At 42.0% G+C, this 17,199-nt stretch overlaps 3 protein-coding genes across 5 annotated transcripts; all 3 read left to right on the top strand.

The window, feature by feature from the left end:
• Nucleotides 1-617: 617 nt before the first annotated feature.
• cnppd1 (cyclin Pas1/PHO80 domain containing 1) lies at nt 618-5,095 on the top strand. The gene is made up of 8 exons (XM_041966219.1): nt 618-789; nt 1,313-1,415; nt 1,666-1,747; nt 1,843-1,963; nt 2,144-2,272; nt 2,393-2,454; nt 2,715-2,832; nt 3,024-5,095. The coding sequence occupies exons 1-8, from the start codon at nt 727-729 to the stop codon at nt 3,669-3,671; spliced, it is 1,326 nt and encodes a 441-aa protein (XP_041822153.1). The 5' UTR covers nt 618-726; the 3' UTR covers nt 3,672-5,095.
• A 555-nt stretch (nt 5,096-5,650) lies between these two features.
• prkag3a (protein kinase, AMP-activated, gamma 3a non-catalytic subunit) lies at nt 5,651-8,665 on the top strand. Of its 3 annotated transcripts, none has more exons than XR_006008009.1 (13): nt 5,651-5,781; nt 5,930-5,969; nt 6,111-6,211; nt 6,344-6,425; nt 6,515-6,573; nt 6,664-6,709; nt 6,810-6,864; nt 6,985-7,111; nt 7,216-7,381; nt 7,515-7,552; nt 7,691-7,837; nt 7,947-8,138; nt 8,419-8,665. XR_006008009.1 is itself a non-coding variant. In XM_041965897.1 (13 exons), the coding sequence occupies exons 1-13, from the start codon at nt 5,764-5,766 to the stop codon at nt 8,439-8,441; spliced, it is 996 nt and encodes a 331-aa protein (XP_041821831.1). In that variant the 5' UTR covers nt 5,651-5,763; the 3' UTR covers nt 8,442-8,665. The 3 variants fall into 3 exon arrangements, 1 of the variants encoding a protein (XP_041821831.1); XR_006008008.1 differs by having other exon boundaries at nt 6,664-6,724; XM_041965897.1 differs by having other exon boundaries at nt 7,947-8,040.
• Nucleotides 8,666-9,506: 841 nt separating this feature from the next.
• Nucleotides 9,507-16,952, top strand: retreg2 (reticulophagy regulator family member 2). The gene is made up of 9 exons (XM_041965895.1): nt 9,507-9,919; nt 10,431-10,534; nt 11,211-11,241; nt 11,485-11,614; nt 12,038-12,122; nt 12,513-12,650; nt 13,189-13,277; nt 13,797-13,932; nt 14,472-16,952. The coding sequence occupies exons 1-9, from the start codon at nt 9,666-9,668 to the stop codon at nt 15,269-15,271; spliced, it is 1,767 nt and encodes a 588-aa protein (XP_041821829.1). The 5' UTR covers nt 9,507-9,665; the 3' UTR covers nt 15,272-16,952.
• The last annotated feature ends 247 nt before the right edge of the window (nt 16,953-17,199 follow it).

Raw genomic sequence — 17,199 nt, 5'->3', positions numbered from 1 at the left:
CAAAACCGTGAAGACTAAATTGAACCTTTCTGCCATAATTAACTTATGTGACTGTTTACATGAATCATAACTGATGCCAAACAAGTGATGCAGTACCTGCAGTTGAGCTCATTTGTGTTTGTGTGTACCGTAATGGCTTGATGACAATGACAGGAATGAATCTGTGGTCAACTTAGATGCACAAATGTTTTTGCATCTATGTGGCAATTATTTTCCAGTGATATTTCATTAATGTGAAAATGTTTTAAAGTCAGGTATCAGAAGTTCAAGTGTGAGCGAATAGTGTCAGCTGCATGTGTCAGTGCATCTTTTGTGTCATTACAGATACATCCCCCCTTACCCAATATTTGACCAGTATTTCACCTCTGACTTTGCGGAGATTTCGTGCATATTTCACTAGAAGTAAAATAAAGGGTCCGCATCAGATGCATTTCTGAAGTGCAAACATTTAAACCTGCACGGAAACACAAAAATAACACAAAATAAATGTATCCTTTGACCAATAGGAGTTTACAACTGTTGTATAACCGCTCTTCAGCGCGCCCCCTCCCAGCCCCAGCATCTGTGCGTGTCTGGAAAAAGAGGCAAACAGCTGGAGGCCTCAGTCGTCACTGACTGTCCCCGGTCAGGGCGTGTCGTTAGCTGAGCTCTGTTAGCAAGGCGGGGGCCCAGGCAAGACAGTCTCTTTTCAATAGTCGCTTAACTGATGTTTAATCTACAGTAGATATGGATTTCGACGCTTTATTTAACGAAAAGACATTTCAGTTTTCGGACTTCCAGGAGTTCACGGTATGTTTTAGAGCTTAGACCACGTTAGGTCAACAAACTACGCAAGCTAACGCTAGGCGCATTAGCTTAGTTAGCTGGTGGTAATGTCACATACTTACATTAACGTTGTATCTCTTAGTCATAACCTCGTAACGACCTAGCTAGATTGCATTGAATCATGTTTCTAAGTTAAGCTAAACAATGTGTTGTTAAAAGCTAGCTATCGGAAGTAGTTCGGTAGCCATTGTTAAGCTGCTGTTATCGTACACTCTCTCCGTTCACCAGCTAACTTGCGGTAGCGTTAGCCTAGCTACAGTTATGTAGTATGGTGTATGGGTAATAGTTGTACATGACAAACTCATGTGGTGTTGATGGAAACGTTTGCAAATTTGCTTGTAGTGCTGGGCATGTTGCTTTGTTTAACGTTCCAGGTTTGAGTTTTGTAACTAGGCTAGGTAACTGCTTTTCCAGCGAGCTAACCGAGCTAACTTCGCTGACATTGACGTTCATATCGGCAGCGAACTTAATGTTATTGTTTTCACAGTTTCTTCCTGGACACCAGAAGTTGACTGAACGAGTGAGAAAGCGACTGTATTATGGCCTGGATAAAGACGTCTCTTTAGATGCCCTCTCTTGCCCTGTTACAGGTGAGGTAAATTTTAACTTTTAAACTAGGCTAGTTAAGTATCAAGAACTGAGCTCCTCACTGACGCGCCTTCATGAGATATACTGTCAAGTCATCTTGATTTGCTATAAGGCAATGTCAACAAATAGTTTTTTTGGTGTAACATGAAACATTTGTGGGACAATTTAAAAATGTTAAGTTACAGAATTAGTTTATAAACTTTTATAGATGAAATCACGTGAATTCACGAACTTTTTACTCTGTGAGTCCAGATATTGCCGTCGAAATCTTCCAGAAGTCTGCCCCAAGCCCAATACGAAAGCTTCAGAAGAAGTATGCTGCTCATGTTTCCAGGTTTGTACTGTGTGTTATGCACATTTGCATATATTGTACATTCTTAAAGGAACTAAACGTGGCATAATTTAAAACAAATCTGCATTTTACTGCAGGGAGGCTTGCATCTCTCCATGTGCCATGATGCTCGCTCTAGTTTACATCGAAAGGCTCCGACATAGAAACCCTGAATACCTACAAAAGATCTCCTCCTCTGACCTCTTTCTGATCTCTATGGTATGTGTGTTACAGTCAGGGGTCGTTCTAAATGTGTCACAATGTTATTTCTAGCATGTTTATTGTGCTTTTCAGTGTTGAGTTTGCCTCTATGGGGCCTACACTTCTTTTTTCTGCAGTTGATTAGTGACTCTAATGAAATTGCACTGACAAACACATCAAACTCTCACTTTAAATTAGATGGTTGCCAGTAAGTACCTGTACGATGAAGGAGAGGAAGAAGAGGTTTTCAACGATGAGTGGGGAGCAGCTGGGAACCTGGACGTCAAAACTGTCAATAACCTGGAGATGAACTTTTTGAATGCCATTGTAAGCGTGTGTTTGTGTGTGTGTTGTTTGTTTGTGTGTGTGTGTGTATTTGCATTTGGTCTGCACTTGTGTGCATTTTTGGTTAAAGGTTAAGTTTCCAACCAGTGTGATATCTTCTAGGAGTGGAGCCTGTTCACAGAGCCAAATGACTTATTTGACATACTAAGTCAACTGGAAACCAGGTTGGTGGTCAGATATGCAAAGCTTACATTACACATTACACTGCAACAGTGTCTGTGAGAAATATTCATCCTTTAAAATAAGCATTTATATTACAAGCAAACCCCTTTTAAAGAATCAAACAAGTGTGCCTGCAATCACTGTGAGTTAGTGTTGTAAGGCAACACACGAAAAAGCAGAGTGAATTTTTCATCAGCGCTGTAGTGGCATAACCGGTTTGGGTGGAAGGGAGTATTTGTGACCTTGGCTTCTGTATTCCCAGCATTGCAGAGCGGCAGGGGACAAAACGTGGCTGGTTCACCTACACTGACCTGTGTGTGCTACTGGAGCAATCAGCATGGAGTCAAGCCCTCACAGCCATCTACCAGCACTTTACTAAGGTGAGAAGAGGATTTGATTTGAATGAAGCTGAGATGATATTTATATGCATGGGGTGTTTCAGTTGTATGTATTTTTTCTATATATTATTTTGGGCAGCCAATAGAAAACCATTTCACGATCTGCATGTGCTGTTTTTGAATTGTTGACATATTAGGCCTGATCATCAGATTTGACCTCATTTTATTTTTAGGTATCCTGTATGCTCGGCCTGGTCTATCTGACCAGTGTAGCTGGCCTTATTGCCACCAGCGCTGTGCTGCAACAGCTCAGTCTCTCCAGAAGCAGCCAGTCCCTGCTTCCACCTCCGTCTGAGATTAGCCCGGCCCCCCTTCAGACCTCCAGCGTAAACTCGGAAGCTGTGTCAGCACCCCAGCGCCTCCCCTGTTGTCTTCTGGCCAACAAGAGTCTGAACCGCCAGACCGGAGCTCTTGGAATCGGCCAGCACCACACACAAAGCCCCCCACCGCCTTCCTCACAGACCTCACTATTGTGTCTCTGGGGTTCCCTCCTCGCCTCTATGGGTCACATAAATCCTGAATCAAATGCTGAGATGGAAGAGCTGCAAACTTGGTCTCCTGCCTCATTTTTCTGTCCTGGCTGTCTTGCATCCCTCCCTCCTCTTCAGTGTGGGCTTCGAAACACCTCAGCAGTTTTCACCCAAGGTCCCCTTGATAACCATCAGCGTCAGGCACCATGGCTGGCCTCCAGCCTCCTTGGAGGGGCACAACCAAGTCTGAACTCTCACCTGGGGGTGTTTTCCCCTGTTCAGCTGGTACCGTGCCATCCAAAGTCTATGTTACCTGTTGACAAAGCCCAAGCTCTGCTCATGCCTGGCTAGAGATTGGCAAACTCCCCTGCAGTCAGCCTGTAGTAATGGACTCTGGAAATGAAACCAGCATTGTTTTCATGACTCATCAACTGCTTCAAGTCATGGTTTTGTTTACTTTTCCAGATCTAGAATGCAGGCGCAGAGGCAAGAGTAACTAGGCACATTTGGGACAGGGTGAAAGTTTGATAACACAGCACAGTGTGAAAATTCACTTATAGTTCACAACTGCTGAATAAATTTGCCATAAGTAAAATGCCATAGTCCTTAGTTAATGCTCTGTTTTTACTGAAGAGAGAAGCTCTCAAGGGTTTTGAGGATACTCTGATATGTTTTTCTTGGCTGCAACCAAATAATTTGCTCCCAACATTGATCATCATTTGAAAGTTCAGACGTGTGAGATGGCGATGCACGCCTGTTGTGATAAGCATGTTTTGAATGATTATATCACAGCTGTAATGTTAAAGCGGCTTGCAGTGTGGCAGGTTGATGAAAGTGTGTGGAGGTTTTACAGCATATCTGAAAGTTCAGAGTGATCTGAGCGATAACAGTAACTTTGTTATGATGTGGTTCTGAGAAGAAGGGACTAAACCAGTTTACTTTGTCTGCTACATTTTGGCGTTTGCATATTTGCTTAGTGTTACCATATTTTTTGCACTTGTGTATAAAGAGCTTTACATCAAACATTAGGCACACACCTGTAGCAAGCACTGATTTTGTACACCAGGCAGTTTTTGTTACTGTTTGTTTGTGAAACAAATTGTTTCCTGTTCTCGTCATCTTCAAAAAAAGGAAACAGTTTGAATGCAGACACATCTCCATACCTCAGTGTCACTGTTGTTGACCGCACAAAAATCAAAACAAACTCCTCTTCTTCTGGTCACACATAGCATTTTCTTTTTCTAGTCAATAATATTTTATGTGGGATGTCACATAACCTGAAAGCCACTTCTGTATCAGATTGAATGTTTAGCCTGTAAGTTCTCCAAGGGGAAGAAGGTCTGTATTAAAAGGGGTTCCGGGGGGTTTCATTCAGTTTCTAGTTGGTTTCTGGTTGGTGTTTGAAGTGAGTATTCTGAATATTACATGAAACATGTGAAAGGCTAAAAGCAGTGTTTCTTTGTTGATGCAGTCTGGAATTTGCACATCTGGCTCCCTTTTCATTGCTAAAGGACATTTTACTCCATAATTACTGCATCATCAAGTATCCTTTGAACGGCGGAGCAGAATGTAAAGAATTGAACGCTTTTTAAGTACACAGTTACACATGGTCCCCAGGACAGTTACTTTGTGATGAACCTTTGACAAATTGCTTTGAGCATCTAAATTTGATACACTTTGAAGCACGAAGTCCTTTAATTTTGTACATGGTGTAAAATGCAAATATTGTACAAATCTGTAGAAGAAGAGCTAATAAAGATCGCATTTCTTTGTGACCTGTGTAATTTATCATTTGTGTCAACAGCGCAGTGTGAAGCCTGAGTGAATCAACATTTGAGATACACTACTGCCACAAGTTAGCAGCCAAAATTACGCGTTGTATGTTTGAACTCTTGCAAAGGTCTGCATGTAGCCTTGGCATTTACTCTATATAGACCAAGAGTTTGCGCCATTATAATTTGTGACATAGCAGGTGAAGTTGTATCTTTTACATGGGCCTTAACAGATCATACAAGCTGGATTCGTCATAAAGGATTAATTCTAGGCAAAATGTTCCACCCTGTGTGTGCTATAGCTCTGCAGCCAGTAAGTAGTGGCACATGAGTGTGACCTGAGGTTGCAGTGTGATAACATCTATTGAGACTGCATCTTGAAAGCCAATGCATTCCTTTAAACAACTGTGAAAGCACGGCGATGACGGCTGTGTTTTACAGAGACGGGACGCAGAATTGGATGCCTGGTTTTGGCAGAATCGGAAGCCCTCCCCCTGAGCCTGTGCCAGTTTCTTTTACATTCCCATACACCCCTCCCTGTTGCATACCACTTGAGAGTTCCTAATATAGACCCAACTACTTCGTAGGAAGGGTAACGGACAGAGCGGAGACGCCAACAGTTTGAGTTTGCTGCTTTGAAAACCACTTTTTCATGGACACACAACAGAATTATGGAGCCAGTATCACAGGTGAAATGTTACTTTGGAGAGAAAACAAACAGGGAAATCGTTAATTGGATTTAAAGTGTTTTTGTAACCAAGGAAATGAGTAGCCTTATGGATTTCAAACTATTGTGATAATATCATGTGGAGAATGTTTCGCTTTGCTGTGTTGTAGGTGTTATTCCCAGAAACGAAGCAGGAAATATGGAAACAAGGTATGATTACAATAATTGTACATACATGATCTGTATTCTGTGAATTGCAGGACTAAATGCGCACATGCAAGTGCATGCAATGTCTGTATCAGATCTCTACTGAAGTAGTGTGATCAGCTGTTATAACATGATTCCTCACAGAGGCCGATGCTACGGTCTACATGAATTTCATGAAAAGTCACTGCTGCTATGATGCCATTCCAACCAGCTGTAAACTGGTCATATTTGATACCAAACTACAAGTAAGACAAGTTCATATTTCTTGTATCTCATACGGAAATGCACAAATGCTTGAATCAGCATCTGGGTTTTTGTTTGTCTTTTTTTTTTTTTTTCTTGTAAATCCTCACTGTCTGAATTTATTGTTTCCAAAGGTGAAAAAGGCCTTTTTTGCACTGGTGGCAAACGGCTTGAGGGCAGCGCCTTTATGGGACAGCAAGTTACAGAGATTTGTGGGTAAGACTAAGAATAAATGGCATAGGCATCGTGAAGTCATAATCACTGTAAATTATAATAATGGGAGCATAAATCCTTTTCTCTCACAGGTATGTTGACTATCACAGATTTCATCAACATCCTCCATTGCTATTACAAGTCCCCTATGGTGAGCATGAACACACGACTTAAAGCCATTTCAAATGTGTATCACATTCATCTGATATATTTGATCTGACATGGGGCTTTCACTCTAAAGGTTCAAATGTACGAGCTGGAGAGCCACAAGATTGAGACATGGAGAGGTGACTCATTTCAATGTAAATAACCAGCACAGATCAGTGATCTCTGCGTACACATCTCTGTTCATTTCCATTAGAGCTCTCCCTCTCTTCTTCTGTCTAGACGTCTACTTACAGTGCTCCAATCACTTCCTCATTAGTATCTCTCCAGAGGCAAGGTGAGTGCGCACAACGCCCTCAGATGTAATGCTATTTTAACTTTGTTTACATTCTAGTCATCTGTCGATGCTGCCAAGCAGTAAAATTCCTCTGTTGTCTCTTCGCCTCTTTCCTCTTAGCCTCTTTGATGCCATCTATTCCTTACTTAAATACAAGATCCACAGGCTGCCAGTCATCGATCCAGAGTCTGGAAATGTCTTGCACATTCTGACCCACAAAAGAATCCTCAAGTTCCTCCACATATTTGTGAGTAAGCTTTAACTCGGCCGTTTGCCTGATGTCACAACCTTGCTGTGAAGAAAAGGACAGTGGACAATGTTCTTCTTCTGTGGTGTTTGGGATGTTTTCAGGGGAAGAGAGTTCCCAAGCCTGCATTCACTGGGAAGCAGATCCAGGAGCTTGGGATTGGAACGTTCAGGAACATCGCCACTGTTCAGGAAACGGCAACACTTTACGATGCCCTCTCCATTTTTGTGGAAAGGCGGGTGTCTGCACTACCTGTGGTCGACAAACAAGGTATTATTAATATTATAACATCATAGTGCTATATTTATTAGCATTGACAGGTAATACAGTTTGCCACTTAAATACACTGAAGAAAGTGTCCGATCAAACTGATATTGCAGTATCCAGCAATTTCTTTTCTCAGGCAAAGTGGTGTCACTCTACTCAAGATTTGATGTGATTGTAAGTACTGTGAAAAAACATGGCTTCATTCAAGAAATCTTATGTCTTGTGCATTATTTTGTGGATCTATGTGTAAGCTGTACAACACCCTGCAGTTTATCACCCATGCATATCATAGCACTGTTTGCTCCGCGGCAGAATCTAGCAGCCCAGAAGTCTTACAACAACCTGGACATGACTATGCGAGAGGCCATTTGCAGGCGCCCGTGTTTTGTGGAGGGAGTAATCAAGTGCTATCCTGATGAAACCTTGGACACCATCATAGACCGCATAGTCAAAGCTGAGGTGCATATTTTCTTCAAAAGAATTTGCTCTCAAACATCTTTCATCAAATCATAAGATCAGAGGAACACAGCAGAACATTCTTTCCTTGTCGCCTTTCTGCTTATCTCAGGTCCATCGGCTGGTCCTGGTGGACAGGGCTGACGTGGTGAAGGGCATCATCTCTCTGTCTGACCTGCTGCAGGCCATGGTCTTAACCCCTGCAGGTATTGACGCCCTTTTGTCCTAGCACCAGGGGACAGAGGGTCCCCTCCCCTGCTTTACCGCCTGTGTAGGCTTGATTCCTGGTCGTGTATCCAGCCAGGTAGGCCCTGGAGCCTCTTTCCCACCCCAACCGCCCCCATCCCACACTGTTGTCTGCACCCAGAGGCCTTAACCCCACCTGCCATCTTCTCGTGTGCGCAACAGAAAACCTCACGCTGCAGTTGCATTCGCTCCGCTGTTCTGTGCAAATGACAACACATTGCACACAAACACACAGATATGGGTGTGCTGCCTAGCTGATGCTTTGCAAGCAAGGATCATCTAGAGTTTTTGAGGATGCTCGTGACAGTTGCTGAGCAGCTTCTGCTTATGTCTTTCAGGAATCAACTTGGACGTGAAGTAAGAGATCACAAGAGGAAGTAGAATTCCCTGGCTGTGCTGCTGTTTACATTAAGATGCCTTCCGTGATCCATGTGCTGGAAGCTGACCTTGATACTGTAATGAATCTTCATAGCTCTTTTATATTGGCTGCATCTGATCAAATTGATCAGCAAATGTATGTTTTCTCAATGCTGTATATTTCTGTATTAAATATTTGTATTAAAATTTGCTAGAGTTTTCAATGTACATTTCCTGGAGAAATACAGTTTGTGGGCTATAGCTGAAGTGTGCTAATAATTGAAGAGTTTACAAATAAAAATTAAAATTAAACATACATCACAATATACACAACAAAGATGAGCAGTAAAAGTAGTGACAGTGTCCTCTACCGCACGGTGGTACACTTGGGCTTTAACCCCATTCTCTCGATACAGTAAACAAGGAAACACGTGACTACATATTTTTTTTTCTCATCCGTGACGGGCCTTGTGATCGGACCGCCCATCTGTGTCATTGGTACATCAAGTTACCTGAAGTGATCAAGAATGAAGCCGGAAATTGATAATGCCTTCAAAGTAAGTAAGTATAAATATGAAGTGATTTGTAACATATTCTGTGTAGGTTTTGTATTAGAGTTTGCAAAATTCGAGCAGCACAGTGTTTTGTAACCAGTGTTGGTTTAATTAACGTTTATATGCACATTGAGAGCAATGAAAAAATTAGATAGATAGATAGATAGATAGATAGATAGATAGATAGATAGATAGATAGATAGATAGATAGATAGATAAATACTTTATTTATCTCAAAGGAGAAATTTGCAGTTTGCAAATTATGTAAATTCCTTGTTTGTGTACATATACTTAAAGCCAGTAAAGATAATTCTGATTCTGATTTGTATACTGTAAATTGAGTTATCTGTTACTAAACCATCCTCTTTTCCCTTTCACTTTCATGCTGGTACTCTGAGTTTCTTGCCAAATATGCCACAATAATTGTTTTTGTTTCAAATTCCCAACTACAACCTTTTTTGTGTATTTGGTGGTTCCATAATCATGATTTGATTTTTCAAAACGTACATTTTCATTCACCAGCTAAATCTTCTAGATTCATGATTTCCACCAAAGGGTGTTTTATTTTGAAAGTGACTACCGGAAGCTTTATTTTTTTCAAATCCATCAAGCTTGACACTGATCTTTCCAAAAACCCCGTGATATCCAAAACAACATAACAAAGTGGGGGAAACATGGCGAGCGGAGAGGAGGCCAGAAGACGCCCCTCGGTTACCTCGTCTTCGGTCGGCCTGGAGGCTCTCTTCCCTGCTGGGTCATCGGAGCAGGCCAGCGGGGACGTAAACCCGGAGCTCGTCCGCCTGCGGGAGCGTCTTCAGGGTTGGCTATCGCAGTATGAGCCCCTGCTGCTATGGGTGCAGAGGCTCCTGGTCTGGGAGAGGCCGTTGTACAGCATCTCTGTCGCCCTGACACTCAACACTTTATTCTGGTAAACGTCGAGTCCGTGTTTTAACACGTTTTCCACCTTTTTGACAGCTCTGTAAGGTTATTTTGAAAACCATTAGCCACCTGGCTAACGTCAGCGAGGCTATTACGAGTGAATGTCAAAATAAGTTAGCTAATCCCACGTCTTTAGCTCATTGCTAACGTAGCTTGCAAGCTAGTCAAAACTTCATTTTCAGCACGGAAAATGTAGCGTCACGCATAAAACTTTATTAGGAGGAACATAAGAGCGTTGACAAAATAGACAACCTGTAGTTATTTTGAGTTGTTGCACTCGTCAGCTTTTGTCAGCTTAATCCTAACAAACACTCATGTCATGCCGAGTGGCCCAGGCCTTGCTAACCAGCTGTCAGTAACAGCCAACTGACACAGGTACTGTGTCGATGGAAGTCTAATTTGCAGGCGAGTTTCACGTTATATGTATATTTATTATATTTCTAAGTGTATGCGTTGCATAAAAGAAGATTGGTAGGCTGCTTATTTATGTGTCTCCACAGGCTCCTGTCATCCACCTCCCTGCGGCCTCTGTTCCTGTTGAGTATGTCCCTGCTGGGACTAATGCTACTGGAGAGATGGAAGCCCAAGTTGCCCATCATTACTGGTAAGCCCAGGCCTTTGTGCATTTCAATGTGGTCCTCAGGTTTTGTTACTCATTGCCTAAGCAAATGTCCTCTGTTGCAGAACTAAAATATTAGTTGAACACAGTATTTTCACTGGATGGAAAAGCCTGCTGTGACTTTGTCAGGGTTTACACAGTGTGTATTGATCTGCTTGTGATTTACTTAAAATACTTTCATTTAACTTGCATTAACACCATCCTTGCAGAGGTTTCCAGTAGATGCGTTAAATTGTTCAGAGTCATAATGCTATTTACTTTCAAAATCATTTTCACTCTGGATAAGTTTTTTGTAGTGTTTTTTTTTTTTTTTTTTTTGGGCAATCCTCTAAATATTTGTATGAAAAAGTGTTCCAGCATAGTGTTTCGTAATGCATACGACATTCTGATGGAGCCAGTGTTTTCCTGTACGCAGCCAGTGTTGGATTACCTTATTTTTCAATAAACATGCAATCAAGCTCACTGCATCGTAACCACTGAATCAAATGTGGCAAAATACACATTTTTTTAATGTTCAAAGGCCCACGGGCATGAACCTGGAAAGCAAAATTTGTAAAAGAACCTGTTCACCCCTCGAGGCTGTACAGTAATGAGAATTATGCTTAATAAAATACTTTTTTTTGTTTGATCTGCCGCTAATTGTGTCTTTCTCCTACTGCAGTTCAGCATGCAGAGGCTCACCCTGTACAAAGGTGTGTAGTGTGTACATGATAAACAGATTATTTGTAATATGGGTGTCTTTACAACACTACAGTCTTCATATCCTGTAGTAATTCAAAATTAGAGCGTCTGTGAAATTCAAACAGCGTGAAGTCCCACATCACACCATATCATCAGAACAAATTTCAGGCTGTATTTGTGTTCATCTGTGTGTGTCTTAGTGTTGACTTTGTGACTCTCTTCCCGTATTTATGTGTGTTCTTGTTTGCATACAGTGAAACAATGAGCGGGGAGCAGCGTCTGCTCAGCATCCCTGAGCTCAGCCACCACCTGGCAGAGAGCTACCTGACCTGCTGCCTGTACTTGCAGGAGATGCTGCAGTACAAACGGCAAAACCATGGCAAGGTAATGACCTTTGACTCTGCACATTAAAACTCCAGGAAAAGAATGTACAAGAATTATGAACAGTGTCACATATTTCAGACACCTAGAATGTTTGTATATCTGGTTAAACAGTGCAATTGCAAATTCAGCATTATCTGCAGAAAATAAAGTCAAAGGGACTCTGTAAAATATTGTGTGTAAAAATCAACATTGCTGCTTAGCTTGTGCAACAGACTAAAAATGTATTTGTAAGTATGGGAATCTATGAGGCACGATGCAAACTGTCTGATGTCAGCAGGTGCTGCAGTTGCGAGAAGTCGTCCAGACATTCTCCTCTATCATACACAAACACACCTGCAGAAAGGCCACTTTCCACATGCACATATTGTGCACCTTGCACTTTGCAGGTGTAGCCTTATTTGTCTTACTTGTTTTGTTTCCCAGTTCTGCATGATGATGTGCAGTGGCTGTTTTGTTCTTGCTGTGGTGGGACATTATGTACCAGGAATCATGATCTCCTATATTATAGGTGAGTCACCTCTTGCCTAATTGACATTAAAAAAAAAAAAAAAAGGTTGTTTGCTCATCGTGACAAACAGGGTGTGTGATAATAGGTAGTAATTGCAGGCAATTGAGGAAGTACATTTTCTGCATTCCTTGTTGATGTATTGACTAAATATCAGGAATCCCTTGGTCCAGGTTAATGTCTGTCAAATAGTTCATTGTATTCCTTGCATTATTTATATTTTAATATCTTGTCTTATTTTGGAGTAATTTACATACACTGTTAAAATGTATCTCGTTATACCTCATTCATAACTCGATCCTCCTTACAAAATCAGCCCTTTTTTATGCACTCTATGTGCATTTGTAGCATCTTGCTTTGATACCTGTTTGTTTTGTCTATGCACCTGTTCAGTCCTGAGTGTGCTGTTGTGGCCGCTGGTGGTGTACCATGAGCTGATCCAGAGGATGTACACGGGCTTGGAGCCAATCCTGATGAAGCTGGACTACAGCATGAAGGGAGATACAGAGCACCGCAAGCACGACAAGAGGAGTGAGTGCCACTGTGACACCTTCAGTCTATAGCTTTTGGCTTAGCTTGTGTGCATTACGTCAAATTAAAGTCCAGCAGCTGTTAAAACACACACCTGTGTTTGCAACATTAATACAGGATTTAAGCATGCAAAGAGGAAGTGTTACACAAGGAGCCTGAGTTTTGGCTCGATGTAGATCACCTTTCTTTTCACGCTTACTGATATGAAACCTGAGACAGAATCCACTGCAAACGCACACTGAATAGCCGCTGTGTCACCATGTGTTACATGATTGTGTAAATAAAACAGTGTTGAATATCAAGAAAGCATGAATCTAAGTTTCTCTGGTTACATTTGTACCTCACTCCCATATCTCCCAGTGTAACAACATGTTATACTTACACGGATACTGTTGCTAATTCTATCACGTAAAACTGAGTGCCACTCTGCTTTTGAATCAGTTCTTACAGGCATTTGTCACTGTATCATCATGTACAGCTCATATGCATTTCCTTGTCCAGGATGACGTTTTAAAAGCGCATATGTGTGTTTTAACAGAGGTGAAGAAGGAGATGGATGAGGGGGATGAGCCAAGAGCTGAAACGGAGAGCGAGAGTGAGGAGGAGCTGTCCTGTTTCGCCCCGACGGTATGGACACATGCATATTACACTGACATATGGGGCAGACTTTAATGAAGGAATTAATACGATCAACAATGAAAGCGATAGTAGAGTGAGAGATAGAGTAGAATATGTGTTGATTGTATTGTCTTAGCTGGAATGGGAGCGTTGCTCTGTAATGTGGTGAAGTAAATGGCTTCAAAGAATATATTTCAAGTACGACCACATTCCGTTAGCGCAACTATGGGACATATGTAGCTCCAATCGGTAGCTGACAGTAGTGATGTCATGTCAGGCATTCAGTCACTACGGTGTGTCTATGGAAGGAATTAAGACCTGCAGAATACAATGCTGACTAAGAATTTAAAGGTAAATGACAGTAATTTATCAAATTGCTGTGATTCTCAGTCCTGTAAGGCCATAGAACGTGTATAATGGAGTCTTGATGCAAAAACTCACTCATGTTCATCTGTTCATCATTTTTTATGAAAAAGATGAGACATTTGTGTTTCAGCAGTGATAAAACGCTGTGGTTTTGTTGTTCAGGTGGATGTGAAGACCACGGCTCTGGCGATGGCCATCACAGACTCAGAGTTATCAGATGAGGAGGCTTCCATCTTGGAGAGTGGAGGCTTCTCTGTGTCCAGAGCCACCACTCCTCAACTCACTGACTTCTCTGAAGGTAAGTGATCACCCGTATCAGCGCCGCACTTCACTTTGTGCCCATACAGAAGTCGTCGTTGTTGTGAGGCAACAGAAATTTAGTCATCAGTCAGCGGAGGCTTTGCTGATGTATGATCACTGCCGAGTGAGTTTCACTTGATCATCTTATCAGCAGAAAACTGCTGTTTTAAAGAATCAGTTAAATGAAGAGTTCATGCAGAAGTGTGTTTCTCCTTGTCATGCTTGACTGGTTCTGTGAATCAGTGGTTTTCTTTTAGCGGGGTAATTACATCTCAAGTCTGCACTCAAATAAACACAGCACCATATATTTGTGATTTGTTGCCGTTACGTCGTCTCTTTTGTTATTTGCCCTCCATTCCTGGTATATTTAACAGTTAATTTAGTTATTTTCTTTGTCTTCTTCTTAAAACCAAAAGCAACATGGTTTGTGTCGTGTTCTCTAAATTACATTTGGCTTAGATGCTCAAATCAGTTGAGTTAGATTCTTTTTTCCCTTTTTTTTTTTTTTTTGGTTTGGCTGTCTTATCTCTCCTACAGATCTGGATCAGCAGAGTTTACACAGTGACCCAGAGGAGTCCTACCTGCGGGATCTCCCTGAGTTCCCCTCAGTTGAGGAGTTCCCGTCCATGGAGCACAACCTGCTCCACTTCCCTCTGCGAGGCCCCAGCCAGGGTGACGGAGCCCAGGCAGCTGCTCAATCAGAGGGGGAACTGTTGAGCCCCGCCAGCCTCCTTATCCAGCACCTAGCATCTCCGCTCCACTTTGTGAACACGCACTTCAACGGACATGGACGGCCCCCTGGGGGTGAGCAAGGAGTGTTGCCCGTGCCAGCTGCAGGAGAGGAAGCAGGGAAGCAGGGGGGAGAGGAGAAGGTAGCTCAGGGCGCACAGCGCTCCTTGGAGGCCTTGAGCGAGGAGATAGTGAGCACAGCCATCTCCACTGTGGTGCAGAACACTCTGTCAGCCCTCCTGCGCTCCAGTGAGGCCAGCGAGGAGCCCTCCCTGGCTGAGTTCCTGCCCACTGAAACCCCACCAGGTGCTCTGGAGACCGCCACCCAACCAACCGACGCCACTGCTGACACTACAATTGCTACAGTAGGGGCACTGGGGGCTGATGAGGACCTGGATGAGGCGATTACGAAAGAGAGCGGCGACGGCGAGGAGATACCTGACGACACACTAGTTCCAACCGAGGAAGAGGACTTTGAGCTTCTGGACCAAAGTGAACTGGAGCTGTTGGATGAAGGGCTGGGCCTTAGCTCTGATAGACAGGTGGTGGGAGGAGCCTCAGGAGCCCCAGAGACACCTCCATCTCCTAAGCATCAACCACAGTCATAGCTTCCCTTTTGCCTCCCCCTGCCCCCACCCCCAGCTGTTTTGTTTTTATTTGTACATTACATTATATCCATACATACTGCTATATACAAAACATTTATTAAAGAGTTTGTCATTTAATACTGTCGGTTGATGATTGCGTGGCAGATGGTTGAGATTACTCTTCATCGCCTCTCATTACAAGGGTCTGTTCAGCCTCGGTATCTGAGTTGTTTCTAGTCCAACACCATCACATTAACAGTATCATCAGCTACTATCAATTGGCACTCACAACAATACAGCTTTGATCTGTATACGTAAATACACAAATAGAGCAAAGAATCATCAGTAATGCATTTACAGTAGAGTTGTTTTGTGGTGTTATTCTGCCTGCAGGCCTGATAGAATCTGGTTTTGCTTGACCATATAGCATCGAAATTTGCTTGATAAATTAGCAACAAATTTCTCACTGAGGGAAAAAGTTGTCTACGGTTAGTCTCATGTTGCAGTAACGATGCCTTTATTTTCTACCTTGGCAAACCCTTCCACCCTGCTCTCGTTCAGAAGCAGATGTTTATCCCAGTGGTGTTATGAAGAGTTGACTTGTTGGATTATATAACTATTAATATATGCTATAAATTATTTAATTTAACAGTCAGTCGGTGAAACTTTATTGTTGAGCTGATGGGAGAGTTGCCCAAGTCAGAGTTGCCCATAATGATTGTATAATTGTTTTAATGATGACGCCGTGGACGTGCAGGTTTGAAATGTAGTTACGTATTCCCAGAGTTAGTAAAACAGTAATATTGTCCTTCACTTTATCTGTACTTCCAAGATCTCCAGCATTACAGTTTGGACAGGTGCATTCAGTCATTTGTGATCTTTCACTTGTTGCCTGGAAATGGAAATTAAAACATTGTTGGATGTTGACAATTAGTAGATCTTTACCAAACACATAAGTGACATTGGTGTGGTACGCTAAAAGAAATGTTCCTGAATTCCCTCCTGTGACTGTTGCCTCATTTTTATTAATTTTTTGTGAACAGAATTTTATTTCATACATCCATATGTAATTGAATTTCTTCTTGGTCTTTGTTGAAAAACACAGGCTTCTTGTGAGAGGCCCATCTATACCCAACTATTTGTACATGTATAGTCATCACTGGGATATGTACATAATATTTACCAAATAACCTCCTTTGTGCCATGACAAGTCCATGCATGCCATGCATCACGCATGTATTTACCATGATCAATAATTGAGGTTTCAAAAGAGTGTTATTTTTACTGGAGCAGATTTTCTTTCAGTTCGTTAAAATACACATGTATGTGTCTGGCCGCTGCAGGGGATTTGTGGAAAATTGCTGACATGACAAAAAGAAATCTAGCACTACGCTTGACTGTATGAAAAGGCCGGTTTTGCTTTTGTAAACCACTCAGCATCCAAATCTCAGGGGTGGGTTGTACAAATTGAGTATAGCATTGCAGAAGATGTGTCCATTTCCCGACTTGTCGTAGTGCACTGTATTTGTACTAATCTTTCCTTTTTCCAGTCAATGCCTCCTTGTGTATAGTGTAGAAATGCTATAAAAGAATGTGTATATTCTGCATGTAAAAACAGCACCATGTTCAAGTTCTCCTTGTCAACTGACAAAGTACCGCACAATTTGTAAGAAAAAAAAAAAACCAATTTGAATGTTTCAGGTCAAAAGAGCCCATTAAATTCAGTTTGTTTAAGATTTAATTACCAACCAGAGGAATACAAGTTTTGATGTGTCCTCATTTTTAAAAGACTACCCAACTGTAAATGGAAATGGGTGGCAAGTGATAACATCAGATACAGAGAAGGATATTAACAGACTAGTTTGTGGATGGTAGTAGTGTGTTATATGCTTAAAATATTGCTTCTTGAACTATAAGAAAGGCACTTACTGAACTGTACAATTTTAAAA

Source organism: Chelmon rostratus, chromosome 24 (genome assembly GCF_017976325.1).
Source record: "Chelmon rostratus isolate fCheRos1 chromosome 24, fCheRos1.pri, whole genome shotgun sequence".
In the NCBI taxonomy this organism is placed as follows: Eukaryota; Metazoa; Chordata; class Actinopteri; order Chaetodontiformes; family Chaetodontidae; genus Chelmon; species Chelmon rostratus.
This window is presented reverse-complemented; position numbering and strand designations above follow the sequence as displayed.

Bases quoted from the DNA above. Each gene is read 5' to 3' on its own strand.
- cnppd1 (XM_041966219.1), top strand. From the start codon at position 727: ATGGATTTCGACGCTTTATTTAACGAAAAGACATTTCAGTTTTCGGAC. The intron at 1,964-2,143 runs GTATGTGTGTTA...ACTTTAAATTAG, and splicing joins ACCTCTTTCTGATCTCTATG to ATGGTTGCCAGTAAGTACCT. The intron at 2,455-2,714 runs GTTGGTGGTCAG...CTGTATTCCCAG, and splicing joins CTAAGTCAACTGGAAACCAG to CATTGCAGAGCGGCAGGGGA.
- prkag3a (XM_041965897.1), top strand. The intron at 6,865-6,984 runs GTGAGTGCGCAC...CTTTCCTCTTAG, and splicing joins AGTATCTCTCCAGAGGCAAG to CCTCTTTGATGCCATCTATT. The intron at 7,553-7,690 runs GTAAGTACTGTG...GCTCCGCGGCAG, and splicing joins ACTCAAGATTTGATGTGATT to AATCTAGCAGCCCAGAAGTC.
- retreg2 (XM_041965895.1), top strand. From the start codon at position 9,666: ATGGCGAGCGGAGAGGAGGCCAGAAGACGCCCCTCGGTTACCTCGTCT. The intron at 9,920-10,430 runs GTAAACGTCGAG...GTGTCTCCACAG, and splicing joins ACACTCAACACTTTATTCTG to GCTCCTGTCATCCACCTCCC. The intron at 12,123-12,512 runs GTGAGTCACCTC...GCACCTGTTCAG, and splicing joins CATGATCTCCTATATTATAG to TCCTGAGTGTGCTGTTGTGG.